The following is a 12,461-nucleotide window of genomic DNA, read 5'->3' on the forward strand; positions in this document are numbered from 1 at the left end:
ACTTATATTAGAAAATGACAAAACGTAACAGTCTTGTATCTCCTATGAGTCCATGTTAGCAGTAAACTTATTTTCAAACTTCCCCCAAACTTTGATTTTGTTGACCATGATTTCTGGTGTTTAATTCATGACTATTGCAGCAAGATAAGGCCGATCTTATCCGACCTAAACGTAAATATGAAAAGAAGCCCAAAGTCTTACCTTCGTCTGCTGCTGCTGCTCCTCAACAGGCCAGCCCCACCACGCTGCCGGTCTTCAACGCTAAAGACCTGAACCAGTATGACTTCCCCAGCTCAGATGAAGAGCCTCTTTCCCAGGTGAGTGCAAGGATTTTCTGTAAACGAGATGAGGAACATAGGAAGGCACACAATCTGATGCACTACCTTTTATTTAAAGGTTCTGTCTGGCTCTTCAGAAGCTGAGGAAGAGAATGATCCCGATGGCCCTTTTGCTTTCCGAAGGAAGGCAGGCTGTCAGTACTACGCTGTAAGTGTGGATTGTCTTTGTAAATAACAAACAGTTTACCTTTAGTTGACAAAAAATAACAATTTGGATTCTTCTTTTTAAGCCTCACTTAGACCAAACTGGCAACTGGCCTTGGACTAGTCCTAGCGACGGAGGAATAGGGGATGTGCGATACCGATACTGCCTGACCACCCTGACTGTGCCCCAGCGGTGCATCGGATTTGCACGAAGACGGGTTGGGCGCGGTGGAAGGTGAGGCATCTCTGCTCCAAGCAGAGGGATGTCTTAGATGTGGGTGATGGAAAGTTTAGAATGAGGTGATCTTCCAAAGAGCTCATTTCGTCCACCTGCTCTTCTTAACTGGTTTTTTGTGTTTTTTTGACTAAGATACTTTGCCACTTTGTTACCTGTTACACAACAGTAGCTTTTAATGCATAACTAGTGGTTCCCTAATGGATCTGCTTTTCTTCTCAAAATTGAAAACCTCAGACATCTGTCCTCAGAGGTAGATGAAAACAAGTGTACATCATGATTACATAAATTCTATGACATTAAAAAAATGTCATGTCTGACTCTTTGTGACCCCATGGACTATACAGTCCATGGAATTCTCCAGGCCAGAAAAACTGGAGTGTGTAACCTTTCCCTTCCCTAGGGGATCTTCTCAACCCAGGGATCAAACCCTGGTCTCCTGCATTACAGGTGGATTCTTTACCAGCTGAGCCACAAGGGAAGCCCAAGAATAGTGGAGTGGGTAGCCTATCCCTTCTCCAGCAGGTCTTCCCAACCCAGGGATCGAACCGGGGTCTCCTGCATTGCAGGTGGATTCTTTACCAACTGAGCTATCAGGGAATCCCATATGACATTAAAGAAATTACCCAGAATTATTTTAGGCATTCTGGGAGATACTGAGAAAAAGGATTAAATAGGCTAAGAAATGTCGTATAACTAGTACACTGGGTTAACTCATCAGAGGAAAGGCTCCTGGCTCCATGCAGGACCTGATCTTGACCTCAGCTTGTCAGGACACCTGCCTTTGTCTAGACCTGATGGAGTCCTTGATGCTCTGGAGGTCTTTAGGTGAGAAGTTGTGTGGCGAGGGGAGGGATTGCCAAACACATGAAAGCGAAGGAAAAGAAAGACTCGTGTTGTATTAGTGAAAAAAAATTAAAAGGCAAAACAGATCAAGCTGCCTTCAGGAAGAAACCTAAGGGTCTAATTTACAGTAAATTAATGACATACACATTTCTTTCATTTTTTATCTTAATTGCAGTTGTTATCACTTCATGTTAGTTTAGAATTATCCAGTTAAGACACATTTTATTGAGTGCTTTTTCAACCTCATCATTAGTAGTGAAAGTTCTCTGTGTTGGCTATATTTTATTCTATACTAGCATTAGTTAGTGTTAGCAGATGGATTCATTTATAAAGTTTATATAAATAAAGTAAAAATAAATCCTCTCGAGTGGTGACTTCAAATATTTTGTGTGTAAGAAATTTTAATAGTGTAAAATATCCAAAGATCACATACTTTTTTTGTTTTTCTCCTACCTCTTCCCTCAAAAAAATTTTTTTTTGCTTAAGAAACAGATACATTAGCAATGCTTCATAAATGTTTTGGTGCTTTGTAATGGAAGTGAAAGATCAAATTCTCTTGTATGGTGACAGTAACATATTGTTAGAAGGCTTTCTGTTGTAAGTTGGACAGCTTACTTTATTCTTCAAGGTGGAGTACTTTCTTCTCTAATCGAACCATTAAAAAGTGAAAGAACCTTAACAGAAATTGAGAGTTTAGCCTACGGAGCCAAATACTGAAACAATCAAATTTATAGCTTTTAAGTATTCGGTAGGAGATGGCTTTGGGGGACTTGGGGAGGGAAGAGAAAAAAACTCTTGTGTAAATTCTGAATAGCTGTCCTACATACATTTTCTGACTGATTTTTATCAGGGTCTTACTGGACAGAGCGCACTCAGACTACGACAGCGTGTTTCGCCATCTGGATCTGGACATGCTTTCCTCACCACAACATTCTCCAGTCAATCAGTCTGCCAATACCTCAGAAATAAATACCTCGGACAAATCTTTCTCTAAAGACCTCAGTCAGATACTCGTCAATATCAAATCATGTAGATGGCGGCATTTTAGGCCTCGGACACCATCCCTACATGACAGTGACAATGATGAGCTCTCCTGTCGAAAACTGTATAGGAGTATAAATCGAACAGGCACAGCACAACCCGGGACCCAGACATGCAGTACCTCTACGCAAAGCAAAAGCAGCAGTGGTTCAGCACACTTTGGTACGTTCATTCGTTTTGATGTGCGTTTCTGTAGAAGCCTCGGGTTCATCAGTTTTGGGAATATGTGGTCTGTTATTTTTACAGCTAAAAGTCCCCTTCTCTTAAAATATATTCTTTTAAAATCTAGGTTTAAGAATTTATTTGAATCCCGATTGTGCATGTGTCTTCATTTAAACATTTCTGCACACCCAAGAATTTTAGTGCTGTTTATAATGTATGGCATTTGTTTCCTGTTGCACTTTGTGAACCACCAAGAGTCAGCTATTAAATTTTCAAATAATATGGAAAGAAAATGGACTGTAAATTGATAGTGGATACTTCTCTGGGCTTTTACTAGACTGCTTTGAAGTAAGCCAGCAACTTGATAGATAGGCACTCTTTCTCTGCTGACACAGTAATTCAGAATAATTTATAAGAGGGACACTAACTTTAAGGACATTTAAGGACTTAGGACATCTAAGTTTAAGGATTATTCTAATAATTTGGAAACATTTCAGGTAATATGTACTTTAGCATTATGCCTACACTGTGAAATGGGTCTAATATAAATGTCATCTACTTAAAATATTCCCCAAATTTTAGTTTTCTATTTTAAAGCAAATGCCAGTTGTTTGAGGCATGTAGATGATAGAAATTCACTGTTAAAGTTGTTACTGCAGATATTTATAAAGATAATTTAAATATAGATTTTGAAAGGGCTATAAAGATAATTTAATCTGTCCCCCTAATTATCTGGTAAGGCTACAGTTAAACCTAAGAAACATGCAAATGTGCCTCATTACCTTCAGAAAAGGTTCCATAAATTAATATTCTTTGTGATTAGAAATAAAATACTTCTATGAAAGGGAAGTCTTTCAGCTCATAAGAAATATAAACCCATTTCATAAATCAAGTAGAAGATAATCTAAATAATTCTGAGGCCTACCTAACAGATTACTTACAATCCCATTAATTTTGGAGTCTATATCATGAAGATTCAGTTTTTCTCTGCTTTTATAGTCTTAAAAGTCAAAAGGATTTTTCAGCATGAAGGTCTTATATGGTGTGAGTGAAGAGATTTTAATAGTATAAACTTATGCTTCCCTGATAAAGATTAAGTTGTTTAAAATTCTTTGGGACTAGATGTAGAAAACTGGCTTGTTGGACCAATTTCTTATCTTCTCCACTTCTTTAAGTTGTATAACTATCCTAAGGATCTCATATGATCTTTTTCACATAAATTGTTTTGCTATACTACTTAAATGAGCATTGATAGTGTAACACTTACTTGATCTATGTTTGCCAATGAATGTTAAAAGATGAACATGGAACAGTAGTATTACTGAAAATTTAGCTGAAAAAATCTTTAAAAACTGTGTAATTTTCTTTTCCATTATTTCCTTCCCCCTATATATGTGATCAGATTAAATGGGTGGATTTATCATTTGTTTTCTCTTGCACTTAATTCTCAGTTTTCCCATAAATTTCCTAGATCTTTCTGTATACTTACAGAATTGCTTTAGGGTAACACTTTATTCTTTCATGTTTGTGAATATTCCAGAAACCTAAAGCTTTTCGCTGTTAAGTATATAACAGTGAACTCATGTCATGTGTACCTTTAACTTCATTGAATTCCCCTGGAGAAAAAAAACCTTTATTTAGCAGTTCAGCTGTTACAGAGGATTCTAAGTACAGTTGAACTAGAAGTGTGAGCCACTCTGGCAGTGAGGGAAGTGAGTCTGTTACGGCTCCTTCTGCAGCGTCAGTGCCTGCATTGCTACCTCACCCTCTGTTAAGATCTCATCTCGTTTGATGTAGTTTTAAAGTAGTTTTTTTTTTTCATTTGTCATAGCCCCTAAATGCAAACATAACTACTCTGTCTGGAATTCAGCCACAGAAACTCTGATCTAGTCTGATGCCAGAGGAAAAACTGGCTGTGTTGGGCTTACTGAAAGAAGGAGATGGACTCATCATGTTACTTGCTAAAGGAATTTTTTTAGGCTTAATATTTACCACACTGACTTTAGACCTTACCCAGTCATTATGTGACATACAAGTCAGCTGATACACTTGCCTGCTATTTTAAGCCAAATACATGGGTATCAATTTAGCCACTTTTTATTAATTCTATCATTGTTTTAAATATTAATATTTATATGTGTGCTGTGACAGAGTAATGCCCTCTGGACTGATTACCCCTTTTCTAAATAATCCTCTAGAAGTGCCTCTTCTCACTTCCAAATAGGAACTGCATGATGGCATCTGAAGCCCATCGTTCTCAGCACAGGGCGTGCGCTCCAGCACACAGCTTCTGTAGGCAAGCGTCAGAGTCTTTTGCTTGCTTCCCGGTCCTCACCACTTTGCATAGCTGTGCAGCCAGATGGGTAGTCAGGTGCTAGAGTGCTTGGTCTTCTGAATACGGTACAGCAGGGTGACACCATGTTAGAACTTCTAGGACTAGATTTTAGTACTTAAGGATAAATGGTGTATTTTAAATAGTCTTTAGTAAAAAATGTGATTTAGACAATTTTCAAGAATATTTTTCTAATATTTTCATCTACAAAAATGTCTTTGAGGAATTTGCTGGCAGTCCAGTGATTAGGACTTCACACTTTCTCACTGCCAAGGTTCAGTCCCTGGCCAGAGCACTAAGATCCCACAAGCCATGAGGTGCAGACAAAAGAAAAAAAAAAGTCTTTAAAAACTTACTGTTGGTTGCATGACTGTTCATTTGCATGTGTTTGAAGGTATAATGGATTCAGATTAATACCTTTCTTCATAATTAGGAAGGACTCTAATTCAGAAAGACTGAAAACAGAAAAGTGATTTTTAAACCATTATATATTCATGATTTGAATTCCTATTTCTCAGTGAAATTTTATCAGCATTTTAAGTCATTTTTCTAAACTCCCATATCTGCAGGATAGATTTATTTTCGTAAGTCAATGGGAAATTTGTAGCTAGATTGATAGTTTCTAAGTCTCCATATCTGTAGCTTACTCAGCAGCACAGTTTACTTCTATTTGTAGCATTAAAAAAATTTTTTTAGATTTCCATTGGAGTATAGTTGATTTACAGTGTTGTGTTAGTTTCTGCTGTACAGCAAACTGAATGTTATACATATATTAATACAGTTATCCACTCTTTTTTAGATTCTTTTCCCATATAGGTCATTATGGAGTGTTGAGGAGAGTTTTCTGTGCTATGCAGTAGTAGGTCTTATTAGTTAGCATAAAATTTTAATCTTATTGTAGGACAGTAACTAGATTTGAACACTGAATGTTTTCATTGCTAGATTTTTTAAGTTTATAGAACCTTATCCTTATCCAAATATGTTTCAAAACTCAGAATTACTTGCTCAGCAGAGTCTAGGGTGGTGCCCATAGTAAAATACATTAGTAGTCCTACAGTTGTGTAGTGAAGTGCGAGAATAGTCACACTCAGTGGCAGGTTTGACCACAAAGAATCCCGTGTTCAAGATGTTTGCAGCCAGATGAATTCAGGTTTGGTTGTAGTTTGTTATCAAATGAATTACAACAAATTTTTGTTTTCAGATTGGGTATTTTAGATAACTGATAAGTGCTTGTGACCTCCATGCTGTCAATTCAAGCTTACTGATTAAGGGGTCAGTCATATTGTAATACTGTGTGGAGTCATTTCAGATGTTTATTTCTTTAAAGTGACCTCTCTTTTTTGCATTAAAATAATTTTCTGCTTTATATTGCTCAAAGAAATTTCTAATTGATGAGTATCTTTTAAAATAGATGTTTGGGTTTATTTGTTTGTTTTTAAAACACAGTGTATATTCTGGTAACCTAGAATCCCATCACCTCAGACTGAATTTTCAAATTTTGAAATTGTTTCATTTTTGAAATTGTCACTCTCCCCATACCTCCCCCGATTATTCCATTGATCTGCTCTAGCTATAGGAATGTGACTTAAAGATCAGCAGCCTGAACACCAGACTGTTCCAGGGCTGGTATACCTGGCACATGATAGTTCTTTGCATAAGAAGTGGATTCATGAAGTTTTAGATTATTTTATCTAAATTCCTACCCTGAGAGAATTGTTAGAACCTACCCAAACAGTGGTGGTTTCTGGGCTCTGCAAGCATGATGCACACTGTTGCTACATAAAACATCTGATTGTTTTTTGTAAATGATATTAAATCCAAAACAAACTTTTGTCTATTTCTTTCTATATTTAAAATCTCATTGGTTTCGGGGTAGTTTAGCAGTTTCCACTACTAAAATCCTTGTGATCTCAGATGAAAGTTTCTTCATCTTTATTATGAGGTTATAGAGGAAATCACCAAGAAACCCTCCTGATCTAACATTCTTTGGTTCTGTGAAATGATTCTGATTCTAGGTTTGGTGATCTGTTCACCAGACCAGCTTGTCCCTCTTCATGTGAATTGTAAACTTGACTACCACACCATATCTAGAGGTAGACATACAACCTAAAACCTTTCGATAGAGATTTAGGGAAATATGGTCATTTTGTTTTATTTTCACTTAGAATTTGGTTAGGCTTTGAATTATAATGGCATCCAAGGTCATCTTAGTTTCCTGTGTAAGGAACAGTGTGAAACCCAGTTCAGCTTTTATTTGCCCAGTTATTACCTGACCTTTGTCCAAGCTTTCCTTACTCATTCATACAGCCTTTTGGATTGGAATTGTTATTTTTCAGAAGAAATCTAAAACCCTTTAGCATGTTATGTCTTGAAAAGGACTTTAATGATCACCTAATTTAGTACTTGTATATTTTAGATAAACATACTGAGCTCCAGAAGATTAAGTAATTTCCTTAGGTGTACTCAGCTAATTATGATAGAGCTGAGAATGAAAGAAAAATCAGGATCTCTTGGCCCCTAGACCCATGTATTTTACTACCATCACTTCTGGCGTATATGTTACTCTGCATTTCTTCTAGAATGTATCAGAATGTCCAGGGAAATTTTTATAACTACACTCTGGAGTATAGAGATATGTAAGAAATAGCTAACATAGGGATCTAAAATCACAGTGAGTGTTAGTGATCTAAAGTGTTGGTTGCATTTTTTTTAATTTCTAGATCTGTATTAGGAAGTTAACAGTTGTTTAAAAAATGAAATTCACAAAACCCTCAGAGACTGAGGACTAAAACGTTGATTTAAATAGGGTAAAATATTTGGAACCTTTATTGAAATTGATTTTAACTCAATATTGCTGATTTTAACTCAATATTGCTAATTTTAAGTCACAAACACCAGTAAAGTTCTGCAAAAGAATATTTTCATTCATATAAATGGAGTTCTAAACACAGATCTATTCTACAGTGAATGCTAAATTATTTTTTAGGTGTGTAATGACGTGACCTTCCAGTTATGGTCTTTTTTTTTTTTTTTCAAGTTTATTAAGCATCTCCTACCAGGAAATTCAAGATTTAGGCAACTCACTCAAGCTTACGAAATTAAAGTAGAAGTTGCAAAAACATATTAGCAATACTTAAATTGTCTTTTTGGCATTAAGCAGTTTCTTTTTATGAAATTTTTTAAGCATAAATTATAATCTGTTTCAAGGCAGCCTTATTTAAAAAAAATTTTTTTTAAGTTCTGATTTAACTTCTGTTATATGGAAATGGTCATTTTGACAGAAACTTGCTTTTATGTCACTATTTATGGATTATCCTTTTATCAATTAAAAAATGTATTTATCAATAAAGAATTTTTCCTGCAGAGTTCAGATCTGAGGATTACCAACATAGTAGGAAGAAAAACAGGGCTTCCCTAGTGGCTCAGTTGTGAAGAATCCACCTGCCAATCAGGAGATAATGGATTCAGTGTCTGGGCTGGGAAGATCCCCTAGATAAGGAAATGGCAACCCACTCCAGTATTCTTGCCTGGGAAATCCTGTGGACACAGGAGCTTGGGGACACAGTCCATGGGGTCGCAAAAGAATCGAGTATGACTGACTAAATAACAAGGAGAAGAAACTCATCAAAGGACGTATATCAACTAAACAGATTTGTAACACCAAAAATAGGAAAATGAATGGTAGAGTTTTTCCAACAAATGATTTTTTGCCTTTGTAACCCAGGAAATTAGTTCAGCTCAAGTATAAAAGTCTGTGTAAGTACTAGCAACTTCAGAGGTTTTCTGAAATATTATGTCACAATTTTCTGATTTGTTTAAAATATGGTAGAATTTCTACCTAACTTCTAGCTAAGTATTTTCTAGTTGTCCTAGGCAGAAACTCTGCCCCAGAGGATAAAGATTCTCATGAGTTATAAGTGAAAATTGCAAAATTTGATGATGTAATATTCTAAATAAATTATCAAGACATCTTTAAAGATGACAAATTAGTTGACAGCATTTTGAAGACATTAAACCTTAGATTGAGGGAATGTGCATGGTTTATAGATTCCCTAGTGACTGAGGATGCATGCTAACCCTTTTTTTTCTGTTCTGAAATAATTCTTACCCAAACACCACAGGCTTCTTAAAGAAGCCTTAAAGTCAGATGTTGTGATTGTATGTACGTTTTTTTCTTTTTTTTTTTTTAATTGGCAAAAAAAAAAAAGAAAAAGGTTTTCCTTTTTAAAAACTGCACACACTTTTTGGGGGGGTAATAAATGAACATTTTTTTGTTTGTTTTTTTTAGAACTGAGCTCTCCATAGACAAACATAAGTAGCATAACACAGTGTCTTTCCTCAGACATCATTCTGTACAGTAAGCCAACATAAACAACTCCGTTCTTATTGACTGGATTTTTTCCAGGTGGGTTAATTGGGTGGGGAAAATTAATTAACCTTTGGAGCCTCTTTTCTTCCTGTTAAACTTAAAGGATGGGTTCTTTAAAAAAAAAAAAAAAAAAAAAGGTAATAAACCAACAACCTTATATTTCATATGGAGGAAATGTTTGTAATGACTAAAATTCAGAACTATGTAGATCAGCTAGTATTTCTGCACAGAACTGCTGGAGATCATCTGAATGGATTAGGACAGTAGTATGAATAAATAAAGACACCAGATGGTAATTATTGGATCTCTTCTTAAGCTCAGTGCAAAGCTGAATTTCCAACATGCGGTTGAGAAAAGCTGGTATTACCTTTTACACTGTCTAGCACAAGTGTCGCAGCTTACCAAAAAAATAATGGTTTCAAAGCTTGGGAAGTGAGCACTTCTCTTTGGTATGTGCAACTCAAAGTTTCACTTTATTTCTCTTTAAACTCAAGCCACTCTTGTCAAGCGTGGTTATAAAAATGCTGAAATTCTCATTCAGAAGTGATCTTTAACAGGATGCTCAAATGCTTTCATTTTGCGCAAATTTTTTTAAATGCTTAAATTTGTTTTCATATATTGTAAGTTGCGTGTGATAGCTGTGCCTTTCTATAAAGTGTTGTCTCGTTTTATGTTCAGCATTTACAGCCGAACAATACCAGCAACATCAGCAGCAGCTGGCACTCATGCAGAAACAGCAGCTTGCACAAATTCAGCAACAGCAAGCAACTAGTAATTCCTCCACCACCATGCCACAGGTGAGGGATTTGTCTGTCTTATGATTATCCCTCATTGTTTCCCACCAGAGTTCATCTCTAATTACCAACTGTTGTCATAGAACCTTGCATCTAACCAGCAGAAAAGTGGCTTTCGCCTGAATCCACATCATAGCCACTCTATACAGGGTTTAGAAAGAACATTACAGGTGAGTATAGAAGCTGTCACCCTCTGCTTCCTACTGTAAAAAAGTAAAACCTAAAAGCGCAGTCAAATGAGATGGAGACCCTGTCTTCAAGCCTGATCTTGTAGTCTGTGAATGTACCTCTTTAACTTACAGCCCCACCCAGCTCATTATCTGGAGAACTTTTAATTCTTCTTACAATGTATTAAAAATTACGTTAAAATAACTTCTTTTACTATTAAAAGAAATCACTTTTGAACCTAAAGCATGATAAATATTGGCCATTTAAGCACATTTATAGAACTTAACGGAAGGCTGAGATTTGTGTCTCTAGACATCTGAGAGGAAAATGTCATTTAAAAAATTCAAGGGGCTTCTTAATCTCTAGGCTGAGTTAGGATGTGATCGATGTTTTGTTCCTTCTGTTCTAAAGGGGTAGTTCTGTTACTGTCCCTTGGCTGCCTTTGGTTGTGTATGTATGTATGTAAGTTTGGTGAAGGAAATTTTGCCTATGCACTTACTCATTATATGAATTTATTCATGCATTGATTGATTGCAAATCACTGAAATGTTTTACTAGTGTGTTTCTTGTCTAACACTTTGTGTTGGAGGTTTACCATTTCCACATTTTAAAGGTTTATTTTGGTAATTCCATGTTATATATTGTCACATAAGATCAAAATCCATAATCCTTGGGACTTCCCTGACAGTCCAGTGGTTAAGACTCCACCTTCCAATGCAGGGAGTGTTGGTTCAGTCCCTGGGAACTAAGGTCCAAAATGCGATGTACAGCAAAAAAGAATTTATTTTTTAAATTTGTAATCCTCGGGTTACAAGATGCTGTTGCTGAACATTAATCAAAGTTATGACTGTCGAGAAGAAATGAAGATATTTCAGTGGTTTGCCACTTTGGTTTGTGTGCAGACTGATTTTGGCATATAGCTGTGTAGCTTTAATAGTCGTTGGAAAGTAAGTGGTGCTGATTAGCTCTGCTCTTGTTTTCCTTTGTAGGGTTTTGTGTCCAAGACTTTGGATTCTGCTAGTGCTCAATTTGCTGCTTCTGCTTTGGTGACATCGGAACAACTGATGGGATTCAAGATGAAGGAGGATGTGGTGCTCGGAATTGGGGTGAACGGCGTCCTTCCAGCCTCAGGTAGGGAGAGAGACATGTCAGCAGTTGAGATTGTTTTTGTGACGTACGTCAGTAATAAACCAAAAGCAAAGTTGCGGTTGTTCAGCTGCGTCTTTCCTTTTCCCTAGGAGTATACAAGGGCTTACACCTCAGTAGTACTACACCCACAGCACTTGTCCACACGAGTCCGTCGACGGCAGGGCCGGCTTTGCTGCAGCCTGCAAGCGTGACCCAGACTGCGGGTTCCCACAGTGCGCCGGGTCACCCGGCGACCGCTGCCAACTCCGCCACAACTCAGGTTCTGATTGGGAACAACATTCGATTGACTGTACCTTCATCAGTTGCCACTGTAAACTCTATCACCCCCATAAATGCACGACACATACCTAGGACTTTAAGTGCTGTCCCATCGTCTGCCTTAAAGCTGGCTGCTGCAGCAAACTGTCAAGTTTCCAAGGTCCCGTCGTCGTCCTCCGTGGATGCTGCTCCACGGTGAGTAGTCACCGAAGCTCGGAGTGTCTGAAAATAAGAGATCTAACTTACGTTCCCTGGCACTGCTCTCTACTTATTTCTTTGTGTTTTTCCTTTCTGGTTTTCTGGGGGGTTTTTTGTTTGTTCTTGGCCATGCCTTGTGACTTGTGAGATCTTAGTTCCCCGACCAGGGATTGAACCCGAGTCACAGCAGTGAAAGTACACACTCATAACCACTGGACTGCCAGAGAATTCCCTATGTTTTTTGCTCTTTTCCTTATGTATGTTAAAAATGTATAGATGAGAATGCCTTATTTTTGTAAGAACTAAACAGATAAATGTTGTAATTCCATACTGCTGAGAATTTGAACTAAATGGCATATAGTGAATATTGCATCTATAATTGGGACATCATTTTCTTTGTATAATAAGAGCTTATAATAATTTCACC

The 12,461-nt window shown here is 37.0% G+C and overlaps 1 protein-coding gene across 5 annotated transcripts in view; it reads left to right on the plus strand.

Moving 5' to 3' along the window:
* EPC1 (enhancer of polycomb homolog 1) overlaps positions 1-12,461 on the plus strand; it is a 97,034-nt gene that overhangs the window by 81,634 nt on the left and 2,939 nt on the right. For 3 of the 5 annotated variants that reach the window (XM_061436185.1, XM_061436184.1, XM_061436182.1), the window contains 8 exons: positions 141-317; positions 397-486; positions 569-717; positions 2,414-2,766; positions 10,146-10,264; positions 10,345-10,431; positions 11,419-11,560; positions 11,668-12,031. In XM_061436185.1, coding sequence (XP_061292169.1) covers positions 141-317; positions 397-486; positions 569-717; positions 2,414-2,766; positions 10,146-10,264; positions 10,345-10,431; positions 11,419-11,560; positions 11,668-12,031 — 1,481 coding nt within the window. Of the gene's footprint in view, positions 1-140; positions 318-396; positions 487-568; positions 718-2,413; positions 2,767-10,145; positions 10,265-10,312; positions 10,432-11,418; positions 11,561-11,667; positions 12,032-12,461 lie in introns of those variants that run through there. The other 2 variants (XM_061436183.1, XM_061436186.1) reach the window with 2 other exon arrangements.

The sequence above is a fragment of the Bos javanicus genome, chromosome 13, assembly GCF_032452875.1.
Source record: "Bos javanicus breed banteng chromosome 13, ARS-OSU_banteng_1.0, whole genome shotgun sequence".
Classification (NCBI taxonomy): Eukaryota; Metazoa; Chordata; class Mammalia; order Artiodactyla; family Bovidae; genus Bos; species Bos javanicus.